Source organism: Ovis canadensis, chromosome 15 (assembly GCF_042477335.2).
Source record: "Ovis canadensis isolate MfBH-ARS-UI-01 breed Bighorn chromosome 15, ARS-UI_OviCan_v2, whole genome shotgun sequence".
In the NCBI taxonomy this organism is placed as follows: domain Eukaryota; kingdom Metazoa; phylum Chordata; class Mammalia; order Artiodactyla; family Bovidae; genus Ovis; species Ovis canadensis.
In genome coordinates, this window is record NC_091259.1 from 29,379,108 (window position 1) to 29,395,786 (window position 16,679).

Here is a 16,679-nt window from a genome sequence, read left to right on the forward strand (position 1 = left end):
CCAGTGATCGTTACATTTACAGCAGAGGAACAGGCTGCCTGACATGCAGTGAGCTCCCATTTCCTCAAGACTCATCTACAGGCCTACAGTTCATCCCCAAGGGTAGAGGGAGCCTAGGCCAGACGACCACCAGCAGGGATGTTTGAAAAACACACCAAGTCTGTCTCAATACCTCAGAGATCCCTTTAAACATCCAAACATCAGGACCTTGTGTTACATTTTGAGGCAAGAGAAACTGTTAAAGTCCACAACATTTTATTTTTCAGTCTTTTATTAAAAACTCCAAAGGGATGATCAGGACCTCAGGGCAGACACTTAGCAGGTAACCATGAGGGTAGCTCAGTGGGTAAAGAATCCACCTGCAATGAAGGAGACCCCAGTTCGATTCCTGGGTTGGTAAGTTCCCCTGGAGAAGAAATATTCTACCCACTCCAGTATTCTTGGGCTTCCCTGGTGGCTCAGACGGTAAAGAATCCACCTGCAGTGTGGGGCACCTGAGTTTGATCCCTGGGTTGGGAAGATCCCCTGGAGGAGGGCATGGCAACCTACTCCAGTATTCTTGCCTAGAGAATCCCCATGGACAGAGGAGCCTGGAGGGCTACAGTCCATGGAGTCACACACAGTTGGACACGACTGAATGACTAAGCACAGCACATGCCCCCAGCAAGAAAGAAGAGTTCCCAGTCTGAGGCACACAAGCTGTCATTAGCCTAATTAGCAGCTCCTCCTCCCCTCCAGGCAGCCTCTTCTCGGGGTTCCAGTGACCCCAGTGTTTACAGACCACTCTCCAGTCAGTATCTGCACTGCCCCAGCCTCCCCACACACGCCAACAGCACAGCAGACAGCGCACAGAGTCCACACACAACAGCCCGTGCTGTTCACGCACAGCTCTGACGAGTGGGTCCGCATGTCTCACAGCCAGGATTTTCCAATTTTAGTCACAACTCATCCGCGGATCATTAAATTATCTCAGCGACTCCCAATCAACATAGATTTGTCCTAAATAATACGAGATGGAAAAGATGGAACAGAAAATTTCAGAACATATTACACGCATAGGAGTACATTGTTCCACGAAAATTTGTTCTATAAGCATATAAATACTGTTACAATATGTGAACGTGTAAGATGAATTTCTTAGTTGTGGGTTGAAGTCTAAAAAGTTTGAAAGTGTCTGCTATAAAAGATCAGGGAGATAACTATGATAGTTAAGAGTAAGGGATTTATGAAACTTTGATTCCTAATCCTGCATGTACCTGCTCAGTAATCTTGATCATGTTGCTCATCCCTCTGACCCTGTTTCCTCATCTGGGATCTGGGGAGGTTCTACCATTCAGTGCATGACTTGCAACAAACACTCAGTGAAGGACAAACTCTAAAACGTCCATGAGGAACATCCAAAGCTATGGGGTCTCAGAGCCGAGCTCACTGCTCCAGGCCACAAGACTCACGTGGCCCCACAAGGACAATTTACAGGTGCAAGTTAGAAAGAACACTCCCTCACCCTACAGGTGTGGCATCTGGCTCTTAAGTATCTGTGCTAGGGTTTTGCAATTATAGAAACAGTGGAAACCAAACTCCTTAATGTTAGGCTGCAAACTAGGGCAGGAGGGGTGCGGGGGCCTTGTTTCTCAAATCAGGCCTCCAGCCTAAGGAAATCCAGTTTTCCAAAGTTGCTAGCTAGCCACAGCACTGGAACATCCATCACTTCAGCTAGGGGCCAACGCAGAAGCCCCCAGAATTGCTGCTCTGGTTTGGGCAGAGGCTTCTGGAGGAAGGGACAGAGAGGTCTCTGTTGTCCCTATAGAGCCTGTGGCCTCCACACCGCTCACCTCTCACGCAGCCCTGCCTGCCTTCTCCAAAGGGCAACCAGTCACCACCATCAGTTTCCATGATGTCGCTAAGGGCACTCTATGGCTCCTGCCATCCCCGCCCATCTCTGCATGAAAGGAGAAATTAGGAAGGTGACTAAGCCTGAAAAACTGAGACAGCGCCCCAGAACACAGGAAAACAGACACACACACAAAGCCCAGGAGAAAAACAGCAATACAGATAACGAATGGAGGAAAGTGATGACAAAAAGAGAGACCAAAAAAAAAAAAAAAGAAACCCAGGAAAAAAATAATAATAATAACACAAAGGTGCAAGAGAAGATTTTTTTTTAAGCAAATCAAAAGAAAATAAGTGTAAAACAAAAAGGAGGGCAAAAGAGAACGGAAGATAGAAGGACAAGAGACCGTCCCTAATTCTGCGCTGCTTGACTCACTGTTTCCTGAGAAGGGCTGTGCCCATGCACAAGAGGGCATGGAGAAAGGAAACAGGGGCTCTCCTCTCTAAACTCCCGGTGGCCTTCCCCTCCTCACCAGGCTGGTCCTAAGGTCCATCAGAAAAACATAGGCTCAGTGCCTTTGGAGAAAGAGGCTCCAGAGCTGACAGATTCTGGGTGGACTGCTGACAAATCTACTGCCAGGCCCACCTCAAGGGTCCCCAGCCCTGATCTCCTCCCCCAGAGACATGGCTCCACTTGTCAGGCAACTTACCCACCACTCTTGGTGTCTTGTCACTCTTAGAGAACTCCTTTCTCCACCCTGCAACCAACACATCCCAGAGCATCTGGGTATTTTTTACACTCAAATCCACTGTACGCATTTCAGAGAACAAAGAACAGGGGCCTATAAGCGTTGCCTGTCCTGGCAACATGGAAATGTCTTGGCTTACCTGGAAAGGGAACCCCACTCTGCCTTCCCTTGGGGGCTAGGAGAGGATCTTGCCTGGCACCCATTCACTCTCTGGGCCTCTCATATCTTCTCAAGCTTCCAGATCACACAGGGGAGGTACAGCAGGTGGTTGGAGAGCATAACCCAGCGCAACGTCAGGTTATCTGTGAGGGGATTAGGCCGGGACCGAGGGGGCAGCTGACCTCAAAGCCCTCCCACCTCTCACCCAAAGTGTGAAGGCCTGAACCCAAATCCATATTCTTTCAGCTAAAATGAGCAAAAGCCAAGCTTATTATCCTTTCTTAACACACGCTCCTGTGGCCAAAAGGCAGGGGTGGCTCTAGAGGGAAAAAGAGGAGAGAAAAAAAAAAACAAAAAGGGAACTTCATAGTGAAAAACCACCAGAATCAGAAACTCTCCAGAGGGTGAGGCCCCACAGGCATCCCCAGCTCTGTGGGGAGGAGCAAAGGGTCTTAATGTGCAGGCATTCTGTACTGAAACCCCAGTGTCTGGGGCACAGACACAGAGCAGGGGGGAAAAGGGGAGGGAAGCCGGCACGTGGCCAGGCGGGGCCAGACGGAGATGAGGAGCAGAGCGAAGCCCTCTGCAGGCCTCCAGCCTGCAACCTGGGCCCAGAGTGACTTCTTGCCAGGCCATACCTACTGGCTGCCACGTTCACTCCCCAAAACCTGAGATTTTCCCTTAAAACAGAGACTGAGGAGATGGAAACCAGTCAGCCCAGTCAGTCTGGCTCAGGTGGACATGAAGGGCAGCCTAGGTCACTCATGGATCCCAGAGCTCCCTTTGAGGCAGAAACACAGAGCATCTTTGAGGATTTCTGCCCTCTCTGTGGGAAGGTGGGCAAAATGCTCAAAATACAGTAAAAGCAAGGGTCAGGACCAAAAGGGGTCTCACTCCCTGTTTCTGTGGACTCTCCCTGGGGTGCCTGTGTGCAGGATTTCTGCAGAAGATAGTCCATTTTGTTAAGCCTTTGAATATTCAAATTGAAAGTATCGCGCAATCATTGATTGTCAAATCATGGGTTTCTAGAGGTTTTAAATACTTGGCATGAGGGGGAAAAAACTCAAACCTATACCCGAAGGTATAAAACATTAATTCTGTTTGTCTCCTGCTCCAGGAACCTGGGTGCAGCTGGATGCTTTGTGAAACTTTAAAAATGTTGCATCTCTGCTTCTCCCCCTGCACAGGAGCCCTCCTCCACGCTGAGTCCCTGCAGCTGCAGCATCCAGCCACCACCTCAGCTTCTGCTGACCACGATGTCGGGTAACTCGGCTGCTTCTTCTGGGTTAGGGTCACGAGGGCGAGGGGCGTTTTGATCCGGGTGTATTTCCACGACTTTTCCTGCATGGAACAGAGAGGCACAAAGTCAGGGCATGCAAGTAGGAGCCCTGGATCGATCAGGAGAGGGCACGGGCCACGCTGTGGCCGCTCCCACTCGGCGTCTGGTCCCCAGGGCAGAGGCCCAGAAACCCAGTCGGCCGCCGCGGCGGTCCGCGTCCCGCGGGATCCACCACCGGCCCGCTCACTTGGCCACAGATGTGACCCTGGGACTTCTCGGCGGCGGCGCGGACTCTGCGCGCGCAGCAGCGGCGGCGGGGGGAGCTAGAGGCTCGCGATGAGCCAGGGACGCGCGCCGGCCGCCCAGAGCCGGGCCGTGGCGGTTCCTGCGCGGACCCCGGGCCGCACTCGCTGCCCGTGGGGCCGCGGACCCGGGGAGGAAGTCTCCGGGACACGGTGGATGGCGGCGGGGGTGCGGCCGCCCAGCCCCGCGGGCCAGATGCGGATCCCCTGGGTCTGGGCGACGAACTGCGCGACCTCCTTTGCGGGGGGAGACGTCTAGCTCCCGGGACCCGGCCCCGGGGGCTCCCACCGGTCCTGCGGCGGTCTCTGCAGTGACCAGGCGAGGCGCTGGCGGCCCGACACGGTCGCGGGCGCTCCGGCCGGTTGAGCGGCCCGCCCCTCCCCGCGCGGCTGTCCCGCACTCGCGCTCTCCGGGGTCGAGGTCAGGGCCGGAGTCGCGCCCGGACGCCCGCGGCCTCCTCCCCGCGAACGCTCGCCCGGCCCGACCTACTCACCGCGGCTCCGCGTCCCCCCACCCGCCACTCGGGGCCGCGGCTGCCCCGAGCTCCCGGCGCGCCGGACGCCCTCCTCGCCGACCCCTCGGGCGCTCAGCCTCTCCCGGGAGCCGGGCAGCCCGGGGCGGCCCCTTCTGGAGGGCGGCTTCCCTGCCGAGAGCGCGCGGCCCTGGGCCGCCCCGCACGCCTCCCCAGGGCTCGCGCTGCGCGGACTCGACTTGGAGGCTTCGGGCGCCGCCGGGAAATGCCAGCCCCAGAAAGGGAGGGGGTGGGGAGAGACGGGAATAGGGGCGAGCAGGAGCGGGGCCTAAGGAGGGAGGCGGGAAAGAGACGAAGGCGCAGAAAGGGGGCAAGGAGAGAGGAGGCAGGAGAAAAAGACGCGAGGGATGGGGGGCAGTTCTCAGGCCTGGTCCCTTTACTGGGCTTAGCCTAGTGCGCCCCTCGCCGATCCAAGGCCCAGGGTCGGCCAAACCCCAACCGCCCGCTGCTTGCCCCAGGGCTGGCTTCCAGACCAGGGACACACTGAGGTCAGAGGCTCCCCAGAAGCCACCACTGGTCCCGTGGGAAAGGAAGGGACTCGGAACTTCCACTGGAGTGGGAGTGAGGTGGGCTAGGTCAGTGCTGAAGCATCCAGACCCTCCCCCCGCTCTCTCTTCCAGACCAGAACCCTGGGTTTCCCTAACTGAGCCAAGGGGGAGAGGCTCCCTAGACTGGTCTCCACATTCCTGAGCAGAAAAACCTGTGCCCAACCTGGGGTGGGTGGGCCCACAGATTTCCATAGGTTCTGTTTCCACTGGAGCCCTGAAATCTGCCCGTGGTAATCCCTTCATCCTTTCAAGTTTGAGAAATTTGAGTTTCTTTCCCATCTGCCTTTTCGCATTCTTTTGCGTTGTCCAGACCTAGAGATCTGGCATTAGATGCCATCGTTTATTAAGACCCCTACACCCCTGCCTGACACTGCAGACCTTACCCTTGACCGCTGACTCAGTTGCCTTTCCCCAGAAAAACCTAAGGTGTACCAAGGTGTCCGGGTGAAGATCACGGTGAAAGAGCTGCTGCGGCAGAGAAGGGCACACCAGGCAGCCTCGGGGGGAACCGTAAGCATAAACCCTTCACTTGTTCCCAAATGGCGTTCAGCTTCATTCTGCCCTGTGTCTGGGAAAGTGTAGGAGGCCTCCCGTGACCATCCCCAGACCTGGCCTTCTTTAACTGATCTTATAACACCTGTGCCCACCTTCATCCCAGTTCACCACAGAGAACAGACATGTTGTGGGGCTCAGAACTTGGGGGAGCCCAGACCTCACTGATCGTAGTCAAGCGTGTTGATCCAGTGCAGGGAGAGAAGCAGCCAGTAGGTAAGTAGGTTCTTATTCTGTAGGGAGATAGTGTATGTGCCCTCACATAGGCAAAGGAAATCTCTCCCAGAAATGTCCTTTTAGGGAGCCCTTCATGGGGCGATTCTCCATGGAACCTCCCCCTCACTGCACCCTCTGTCCTCATTCTTCTGATCCCAAGCACTGAAATTACCCAGCTGAAAGGGGCTGTGTAGCCTCAGAGGAGACAGCTTGGAATATAGAACCACCTCCTTACATGTGATGAAGCCTTAAGCACTTCCGGGTTATGAGATAGACCTGGGCAGTCATAAGGATACCTACCACTTTATGTGCATCCTAAAGCAGAAGATACTAGCAAGAATGCTCAGCAGCAGAACCAAATAAACTAGGGTGGTTTCCTCCAAGAGAGGGCAATTAGAGCCCATGATCACAGTTGCCTTTGGGTGGGTTTGGCTGTAGATTCAGATACGAAGGATGGGCCCATATTGCCAGTGGTAAGACTGGTCCTGTCTTCAGCTTATTGGCATCTGTCCCACAACAGTTTTTGTGTCCAGTGCTGTTTGTGTGCAACGCCTGATTTCATAAAATGGGCCTTTTGGGGAAGATGCAGATCCCGTAGCGTGGTGAACACAGGTTCTAGAACCAGTGCACTGGGTTCAGACCTCAGTTCCTCCATTGTGTGAAGGCTTGAGCAAGTTATTCAGTCTCTCATGTCTTGGTTTCCTCATCTTTAAGCTGGAGATAATGGGATTTTGTGAGGAGTATATGCGTTATTACACATAAACACTTAGAAGAACACTTTCCACTTAGAAAGTGCTCAATACATGTTAGCTATCATTATTAGGAGCTAAAATAAAATTAGAATCGGAAGTTAAAAGTCAGATATTCACTAGTGTTCATTCACAGCCTTTGCTCAGAGTTTAGAGGTTGCTGTGATATGGCATGGGCAGTACAAATTTTATATTTGCTGGATGTCAAGTTGGTGGGCTTCCCAGGTAGCTCAGTGGTTAAAAAAAAAAAAATCCACCTGCCAATGCAAGGGACACAGGGATGTAGGTTCAATCCCTGGATCAAGAAGATCCCCTGGAGGAGGAAATGGCAACCCACTCCAGTATTCCTGCCTGGATAATCCCATGGACAGAGGAGCCTGTGGGCTACAGTCTGTGGGGTTGCAAAGAATCAGACACTTCTGAGCCAGTGAGCATGCATGCAAAGTCAGGACCTCCATATGTAGAACTTCAGCTCATGCTAAAGTTTTAAACTTTCTTCCGTTTGTAGAGGGCTTTCCAGTGGTTCTTTTAAAGCACTTTTGCACACTCACTATTTCTTTTAGTTCTTATAATAACCAGGAGAGGTGAGTGGATCAGGGATCTGTATGCCTCTATTACAGCTAAAGTTCAAAGCCTTACAGTTGCTAATGGTAGAGCAAAAAGTGGGACCAAGACCTGCTTATTCTTTGAAAAGAAAAAAAAACAAACAACCTTCCCACCTGTTGGCTCCCTAAATTCATCTTCCTGCAGATCCGGCTGTACTGAGCAGGAGTCTGGTAGCCTTAACTACCAACTCCTTTATTTCAGAGATTATTTTAAAATTAATAAAATCCCAGGAACAAAGGAACTGGGATATACTAGTGGTGAAAAAAAAAATTCATCAGGATGTTAACAAAATGTAATCTTTCATTAAGGGGCTTTGGCACCTTGTATCATTCTGTTCCAGCTGCAACCTGGAGAAGCCCCACTTGCACATGGCTACTGTATTATTCTTGGCCACTTCTGGGTTGGTTTGGCCACCGTTTTCCTGTTCGTTTTCCTGTTCGCTAGCTGCTGGAATGAAAGCAAGGCTGAAACATTTCATTTGTGTATCTGACCAGTATCTATTCCCTAGAGCAGTTTGACTTATCTAAGTTTTTCTGAATTCCTCTCTGAAAAATAATCAAGCAGTACTTCTAAACCAGTGCCTTGCAGGAACATGCAGGGCAAAGCTGGCCCCAACTTTGCTTTCTGGAAGATGATATCCACCCAGGTCCTCGCAGGCATGGAGGAGTAACACAGAGATGATTTAACTATGAGAGTCAGATGTAAAATTCCTCACTGGGAACCAGCAGAAGGATCTGGGATTCTAGGAAGCCTAGGAGGTATAGTCAGTAGACACGGATGGCAGGTAGCAGGGGATGGTGTATGTATGCCTGCTTCTGGTTTAACAGAGATCATCTCCCATTTGTTCAGTGGTTGAAGGAGACATTTGGGAAGCATTAAGCCAAGGAAAGAGTTGATTTTTTATCAAATACGTAAAGCAGGAAGAAATTTATCATAATTTGTTATAAAGACAAAGTAGTATCCACAATTTGAAATTTTAAGAAAGCAATCCTGGATGGAAGTTATAGATTGAGACAAATGTTAAGGTATCCAGTAGTGCCAGGAGACACAAATGCATGTCAGATTTGTCCATTTCAAAAACTTCCTTCAGCAGAATAAGTTTACAAACAGCCCTACACACATACACGCATACACACACACATAACTCTCTCACCTACAGGATAAAGAGAAACTTGAATTAGTACTTACCAAAAAACATAATTTACCCTTTTCTACTATAATTTTTTTCAAACAGATATGTTTTTATAAATCATAGATTGTAGATTTTTGCGCTGTTTGAAATCTAGAGAGAGGAGACTGTATTCTTGGAGCAGAGTAGAAAGTGAACCCATGACTAGCAAGATAATATCACGTAGGATATTGTAAACATACCTGAGGGAGATAACCTGGGGAGGTCTACAAAGGGACCATTCCGGGGGAGGAATGGGGTTAACGAGAGCTCTACAATGAAGCCGAGTTTTTAAAACCCACTCCTTCCAAGTGCTTGAGCTCAAGCTGCAGCCAAATATTTGCATAAAGAGCTGGTGAAGGATTCCAGCTTCCTGGTTCATGACATTACAGCATGGATCATTTTCAAAATTAACACCACCTCCTATTTCAGCAGCGACTGACTGTGCAGGCTCCCAGGGGCTCAGTGTACAGCTGTGAGTGTACCCCGCGAGACAGGAGACAGGCATGCGGAGCTCTGCTTCCTAGCACAGACTCTTGGAGCGATGCTGGTCCCTTTAAACTTTAAAGCCACCACCTGAAACCTAAAATAAAAAAGTCCTAAATTACTCAATTAGTACAGTTATTAATTTAACCAAAGGACACAGGCTGCTTTACTTTGAATAGTTAAAAGGAACAGACTCGTAAACTTCAGGTATTTATTGGTGAAAAAAAGCAAATTTTATAGAAGATAGCATAAAAAGTCCAGAGAAGTAAAATATTTCCCAACCATTAACTACAGTGTAGATAAGCTACAGGCTACTGACTACAACTTTAAGAAAATATTTTGTTATATCATAGCTAGGAAGAACATGTGACTATTTTTAGCTATCCAGGATTAAGCCAACAGATAGTATAAGAAACTTTTGAGGAAATGATTGACTGAGTTATAGCTAATTGGGATTAAATAAATGTTAGTCCTTATTAATTTTAAATTAAATAGTTTAATAGACTCTACTGAGTTTTCTTGCACTGTTCATTTATGTAATATAAAAATCATTTAAATTAATTTTTATCAAAATTAATAAAAATTTAAGTGGGAGACATTAGAAAAAAATCCCCAAGCAAAAATAAAAGTTGAATCTGAATAAGATATAACATCGGTTGTATTTCACATCAGCAAGTTTTTTTAGAAGAAAGGATCTGGCTTACCTTAAAGTAGAAGGCAACATAGTTCATGTCAAAATGTTTTAGCTTTCCCTTTAAAGAACTCTTATTTCACTTTGCTTTGTGGTCATCTTACTTTGGCAGCAGTCCGGAGGCAACAGTGTCCACCTTTCAGACCCAGTCCCACCATCTTCTGCAGGTCAGTACAGCCAGCCTTACAATTCCCTCAAAACACTTGCAAAAGTCCATCTGGAAAGGCTTTTAGTACTTGATTCAGGGGTTAAGATAGGCACCACCATTTAATTGGAATCCAACCAATCAGAAGGTGAAAAAAAAGGCATGGTGACTCCAAATATAAGCCCAGCAAGGAAACAGGTGCAACATTTTGTCCTCATTTCTGAACTGTCTATTCTCTGCTATCTACTCTGTCCCAAGAGCTTGTTCCTCACATTAGTTCCAGGTCCTCATTTCCAAGTAACTAATCTTGATTAAAAGATCAGAATTGCTTTCTGAAAGCTGTTATCTTTTAAGTGTACTATTAGGTGGAAAACAGAACATCCCGAGGTCCTAGAATAATGCCTTTGCTCTTGTTTCACTTAGTTTCTAGCCGACAGGGGCTTCCCTCCCCTTCTTTTCTCTCTTCCCAGAAAGCAGTTCAAACAAGTGTGTTTTCTCAGCCCATTACGAATAACGCTATTACATAAACACTCCTACCCATGCCACTCACAGCTCAGAGTTGAAGGAGGTCATCTATAAGGAAACCTGTACTATGGGAACTCCCCACTGAATGTGCCACTTTAACAACCTTAAAGGAGCCTTGAGACTTCAAAACCTCCAGTGTTCTGTCCTTCCTCTAAGCCTGCCTTCTTTGAGCATTTCAGGATAATAATCAGACTTGGGGCCTATTAATAGTAAAATGGAAAAAGAGTCATGTTTTCAGAGCTATTCTTGTTTGGTATTTAATCCCTTAGATTAATTCCTTGATCACGTGTAACGTAATGTGTTCACTAACAAAACATTTTTGCTTTTTGTAATATAAAACAAATAATACTAGTTTGTATTCTATATTCCTGGTTTCTCCCTTTTATGATTTGTGTTGTCATTTATAATACTCCTCAAAATAAGTTCAGTTCAGTCACTCAGTGTGAAAACTTTTAGAAAGCAATTAACCCTAGATCAAGAGGATTATTTGCCATGGCATCAGTTTTCTTAAAGCCTCAAGCAACTCTACAGTTTACTTTTGAGAGATGAGGTTCACGTGGACTGCAGATAGGGGCTGGGTGTTGGCCCTTATAGTCCAAGAAACTGGACAGTGAAAGTTTGAGCTTGGCTGTGACAGTTGGACAGAAATTGGATCACCATTCTTTTCTTTTCACCTTCTGAATAAATCCCCTAGTTACTAATCAGATTCATTTCATTGGGCTTGAATTAACTAAGGCAACTTTAAAAATCCAAATTGCCTGCCTATTTACTTTTCTCAAACTTTCCCCTTTTCCCCCGAGATGTAGTAAATGTTCAGAATATAGACTAGAATTCCATTCAAATATGTAAGTGCAGTTTTTAAACCAAAACCTCTCCTGTTCCTTTTTCTTCTAGGACTGTATTTTGAGCCTGAACCAATTCCTTCCACACCCAATTATTTCCAACCCCGAGAATTTTCCAGTTGTGTTTCTTGTGAAGAAAGCCCAGGCTTTCTGGACCAGATATTTGATTCCTACCTTCAGCCAGAGACACACCCGGATCCTTCGCTCAGTTCCATGCAAAGTACTCCACACTATTTCCCAGACAGCTTCCAAGCTGCCCCTTTCTGCTTTAACCAGAGCCTGGTAATTTATCTCTGTTCTTTACAAAACCTGTTATTGCCTACTATGGGGCAGAGAGTTTGTATCATCTCGTGAGAAATCATACAAATGCTATCAACAAGGAAATCATCCAGGAAGCCAGCAAAGACTGATGTAAAACCCAATAGAGGTAGAAATAGCCACACATTGAAGGGCAAAAACCTCTGGAAACATGCGTAATCACGATTTCCTGAGTCAGCTATGCCCAAGTACATTGGTGTGTGGCCATAAAAAGAGGTTTCCCAGCAATATTCATTTAATGTTTTTAAACTGTAAAATTCAGACTTCTCTTCGTTGAAAATCATTGATTTAAACAATGGCCCTTGGAGTTTTGAGTTCTAGAAAATGGAATTAAGGCTGTGTCAACAAGGCAAACTGTCATCTGATAAGGGGCTATTTCTGTTTTATTTTGACACTTAATTGGCTCTCCTAACTGGTCGTATTGGTCTGGTACAGGCACAAGAGCCCATTTTGGTCTGAGATGGTTGGTGAAAAATGAAGCCCTAATAGTTGAAAACATTTGCATTGTCCATATCGGACCTTAAATTATTGAAAATGTGTTATCAGTTTAAATGGAGTGAGGCTTCCATTGGTAGTTACCAATTGTTGAAGATGTCTTTTAGATACTGTTAAACCTTAAAAACAGGTTTTTTTAATGTAAATTCTTTCTTGCTTTTGGTTTGTCAAAAGTCCATGTAAATAAGTGAATTTTAAGGGAATAAGAAATTAACTCTACAAGATATACACACAGGGGCCACCCAAACATCCACTTCTCTTCCAGCTTCCAAGTTAGGCTTTCTCAGTAACAATCGTGGACCCGCTTAAGAGGGAGCAGAAAGTACCTTTCTCCACAGAGGACAAGACTTCAGTGCCTGTAACAGGAGTTTGGAGTCTTGGAGCCTCCCAAACAGTGGCTCCGTGAGGATCCCAGCTCTCCCCGTGTTATGTTCACCTTCTTCTCCACAGTCAAGGGTGTGGAGAAACATCCAGGTTGCCACTTGCCCCTTACATCGAGGCACACAGCAAGATTCTATGTGCAGGTGACCAGGCACAATGGGATTTTGTGGTTTCAAGAACAAAGCATCCTGTAAAGTATGCTTATAACAAAGAAAGCCAGTGAAGCAGGGCAATTTATTGTTGGGAAAGAAATAGGTAAATAGAGAATGTGGTGTCATGAAATCACACAGCCAGCAAATAAAATTACTTCTGCAGATTTGGGTTGAGTCGGATGGTTTTGTTGTGCTTTTTTTTTTCACCCCTAATGTTCTTTTACTTTGAGTTAATAAATCCGCTCTATTCAGTTCTTTTAATCCTGTCTAATTTATCACGCTTATTGGTCCTTGGTTTTCACCTCTCTAGACGCCAGAATCGCCTTCGGATTTCTCCACTCTCTCTGGCTCTTTAGACTACAATTACTGTCCTGCTCAGCTGCCTTCATACGCCGCGGAGAGCCACACCGCTGTCCCCCAGCTGGACACCAGGAACTGCGGCCACCCGTCAGGAGATTACACCTACGCTCACCCGCCCGCGCATGCCCAGTATGACAGCTTCTCCCCCGCCTCCATCTGCTGCTGTGCCTCCTGTGAGGCCGAACGCTTGGACGCCTTCAGAGCCTCAGACTGCTTTTCCTACCCCAGCACAGACTATGTGAATTTCGCTCCCTCCGCAGCAGCAAGCAGTGATTTCTATAAGAGGGAAGCAAATTGGGACATTTGCTACAGTTAATAGAAATGACGCCTATTTGGAACATAACATGCTTACATCTATTTTTTCTTTTTTACCACTTCTAGATGACAACTCAAAATATACAACCTGCTAACAAAGTATCACAGGTGCAGTTTACATGTCACCGTTTTTGGTTTTCTGACACTAATTAAGGCATTAAGACGGAGTCCTTAGGCTCAGTCATAGTTCCACTCCTACTCCTGCTTACGGTTAAAATTTTTGTAGGGAACATTCGGTTGTTTTACTTTTTTTGTGTAACGAACAAATGATAATTTTTTAACTAATAAATAATTTTGTATTACTAAAATTTGGCTTGTTTTTTAAATTTTCCACTAGTCATTCCCCAGCTGATATGAATAATATCAAGTTATTCTAGAAATCAAGAATCACTATTTAGTATTTAATCCCTCTTGTTCACAGATTGAAAATTATTTTAATGCGGTGAGGTGCCTTGGCTCCTGTGGGCAAGGAGGGTAGACACAGCTGTGATGGCTAAAGAGGGACATTCAGCCTCCACCATTAGACGGGGGTATACGTGTTGGGGTAACATCTGAGAAAGGCGTGTATGAATCATTAGTTTCTCGTGTCTATCACTGGTCAATGGAAGGTTAAGATGCCCCAAAAGCACATCTTACCTACAGCATGGTTAAACTGTAGATAATTCTTTTCATATCCAAAATCCTGTTTTGTAAACTTCAAGGGCAAATACTTCATCTTTCTCTTGAGAGCTGCCATGCAGTTCTTTGTTACCTTTTATTTCTGAATTTCTGCTTTAGGTCTTTAAATATGCATCACTTCTTTACAGATTGATTTATAGGATTGACCGTGTTATTTACAATTGAACTTCCTCTGATTAATCTGTTTGAACAAGGCCAACTGTCTTTCAAGGTGAAAAGGAGCTACTAAAGTTATCTATCCTAAAACTATACTGTTGAATTCTGTTTGTTGAAGGCATGAAGGCACAGGACTTCATCTCCACAGTGAGGTCTGGGGGCATTTTCCATGTCCTGAGGTTCAGCACAATGGAAGAAATACTGGTACCATTGGTACTGGCCACAGCTACCATTTTCTGAGCCCTTCCTATGTGCCAGAATTGTCTGTTGATCTTCTCACACATCATCTCAATCTTCACAATAACATTGATAGCAAAATGAGAAGTCTGAGGTTCAGAGAAGTTAAGTCACCTGCCCACTGTCACGCAGCCAATAAGTGGCTGCTCTTGGGTCTGAAAAATACCAAGAGGTGCTCCCTACTCACCACTGGTGAAACGTTTGAGCTGCCATTTGTAAAAGACTGCTCAGGAGCCTGAGGAATCATTCTCCATTAAACCCCAACCTCCCTGTTGACACAAAACTGTGTTCCCAGCTGCCTACAAATAGTCAGAACTTTCCAGCTGGGTCGGACTGCCCACAGGAAAAGAAGGTGCCAAGCACAAGAGCTGGAAGATGGAGGGGAAGCAGGTGACAAACCTCCACCTCAGTGGGTTTCTTTTGATCAGGAGACACAGTTGCTTTCAAATTGACACCATCTGACTGTCCTTTCCCTGGGGACTCTACTAAGGCTTGGGCAAATAGGACAAGTTACAACCTGCCTCTGGGATAGATGTGCCAGGGGAACGGAACAATCACTGCCTTTCTGAGACACCAATAAAAATAAAATTTTAATAGTTTCAAACCAAACTGAAACTGGTCTATTGTCAACAAATGTCTGTGCACACAGCCCAAAGCCCCTGCACACCTTGTACCCACCCCCAGCAGCTGCCCCAAAGAGACAAAGAGCAAAGAACACACAGATGTCCAGTGGTTGGCACCAAAATCTCTTTCCTGGATGCCATTCTTTTTTTCATTCTCCACTTCTATTCTCTGCTTTCTGAATCGGTGACCTTGCAGCGTTAATTGAGAGCACTTCCTGCTTCCTTGTGTCTGGTTCTTTCTTCATATGTCCTTTAATTTTCCCCTAAATCTGGCATGGAAAAAGATTCATTTTTTTAAAAAATGTGAGACAAGAGCTAATATCTCTACTGTGTATTATGATGAATAACTCCAACTTTAAAATGGGCTTCACAGGTGGTGATAGTGGATAAGAATCTGCCTGCCAGTGCAGGAGATGCAAGAGATGCTGGTTCAATCCCCTGGGTTGGGAAGATCCCCTGGAGTAGCAAATGGCACCCCACTCCAATATTCTTACCTGGAAAATCCCATGGGCAGAGGAGCCTGGCAGACTATATACAGTCCATGGGGATGCAAAGAGTCAGATATGACTGAGCACAAAGCATATAAAATGGTCCTTAAGATCTTTGCAGAAATTTGAGGCCACAAAACACCTGACATGCTACAAAGTCAATGGACACAGTCCAGCTAGCCTCTTACCCACTGCAGCTCACACAGTGACACGGGAGCTGCACAGCAGCTCTGAGACAACCCAGAACGCTTCTCATCAATAGATGCCTAGGAAGCTGGACAAAATACAAGTGCCCAGGAAAAGGTCAGTTTTCATTCCAGTCCCAAAGAAAGGCAATACCAATGAATGCTCAAATTACCGTATAATTGCACTCATTTCACAATTGTTATCAAAATTACGTTCAAAACCCTTCAAGCTAGGCTTCAGCAGTATATGCACTGAGAAATACTAGATATTCAAGCAGGATTCAGAAAAGGCAGAGGAACCAGAGATCAAATTGCCCACATCCGCTGGATCATTAAAAAAAAATCAAGAGAATTCCAGAAAAACATCTACTTCCGCTTCATTGATTATGCTGAAGCTTTTGACTATGTGGATCACAACAAACTGTGGAAAATTCTTACAGAAATGGAAGTACCAGACCATATTACCCATCTCCTGAAAAGCCTGTATGCAGGTTAAGAAGCAACAGTTAGAACCGGACATGGAACAACAAACTGGTTCAAAATTGGGAAAGGAGTACGTCAAGGCTTGTTTAACTTGTCACCCTGCTTGTTTAACTTCTATGCAGAGTACAGGCTGGATGAAGCACAAGCTGGAATCAAGATTGCCAGGAGAAATATCAATAACCTCAGATATGCAGATGACACCACCCTTATGGCAGAAAGCAGAGGAACTAAAGAGCCTCTTGATGAAGGTGAAAGAGGAGAGTGAAAAAGCTGGCTTGAAACTCAGCATTCAAAAAATGAAGATCATGGCATCCAACCCCATCATTTCATGGCAAATAGATGGGGAAAAAGTGAAAACAGTGACAGATTCTATTTTGGGGGGCTCCAAAATCCCTGTGGATGTGATTGCAGCCACGAAATTAAAAGAC

The 16,679-nt window shown here is 46.4% G+C and overlaps 2 protein-coding genes across 8 annotated transcripts; one reads left to right on the forward strand and one right to left on the reverse strand.

Moving 5' to 3' along the window:
• Nucleotides 1–238: 238 nt before the first annotated feature.
• Nucleotides 239–5,761, reverse strand: LOC138421332 (uncharacterized). 7 transcript variants are annotated; one of them, XM_069555494.1, is made up of 8 exons: nucleotides 4,814–5,761; nucleotides 3,975–4,079; nucleotides 2,719–2,881; nucleotides 2,541–2,588; nucleotides 2,267–2,373; nucleotides 1,833–1,939; nucleotides 887–999; nucleotides 239–359 (listed from the first exon to the last, which is right to left on the reverse strand). In XM_069555494.1, the coding sequence occupies exons 1-2, from the start codon at nucleotides 5,677–5,679 to the stop codon at nucleotides 4,031–4,033; spliced, it is 915 nt and encodes a 304-aa protein (XP_069411595.1). In that variant the 5' UTR covers nucleotides 5,680–5,761; the 3' UTR covers nucleotides 239–359; nucleotides 887–999; nucleotides 1,833–1,939; nucleotides 2,267–2,373; nucleotides 2,541–2,588; nucleotides 2,719–2,881; nucleotides 3,975–4,030. The 7 variants fall into 7 exon arrangements, with proteins under 7 accessions (XP_069411595.1, XP_069411593.1, XP_069411592.1 ...); XM_069555492.1 differs by having other exon boundaries at nucleotides 3,860–4,079; XM_069555491.1 differs by having other exon boundaries at nucleotides 239–999.
• Nucleotides 5,762–5,821: 60 nt separating this feature from the next.
• On the forward strand, nucleotides 5,822–13,709 carry POU2AF3 (POU class 2 homeobox associating factor 3). The gene is made up of 4 exons (XM_069555495.1): nucleotides 5,822–5,910; nucleotides 9,981–10,035; nucleotides 11,433–11,662; nucleotides 13,037–13,709. Exons 3-4 carry the CDS (start codon nucleotides 11,594–11,596, stop codon nucleotides 13,400–13,402), a joined length of 435 nt encoding a protein of 144 aa, XP_069411596.1. The 5' UTR covers nucleotides 5,822–5,910; nucleotides 9,981–10,035; nucleotides 11,433–11,593; the 3' UTR covers nucleotides 13,403–13,709.
• Nucleotides 13,710–16,679: the final 2,970 nt, after the last annotated feature.

Bases quoted from the DNA above. Each gene is read 5' to 3' on its own strand.
- POU2AF3 (XM_069555495.1), top strand. From the start codon at position 11,594: ATGCAAAGTACTCCACACTATTTCCCAGACAGCTTCCAAGCTGCCCCT. The intron at 11,663-13,036 runs GTAATTTATCTC...TCACCTCTCTAG, and splicing joins TCTGCTTTAACCAGAGCCTG to ACGCCAGAATCGCCTTCGGA.
- LOC138421332 (XM_069555494.1), bottom strand. From the start codon at position 5,679: ATGGGAAAGAAACTCAAATTTCTCAAACTTGAAAGGATGAAGGGATTA. The intron at 4,080-4,813 runs GTGAGTAGGTCG...TGTTCCATGCAG, and splicing joins TGGGGGGACGCGGAGCCGCG to GAAAAGTCGTGGAAATACAC.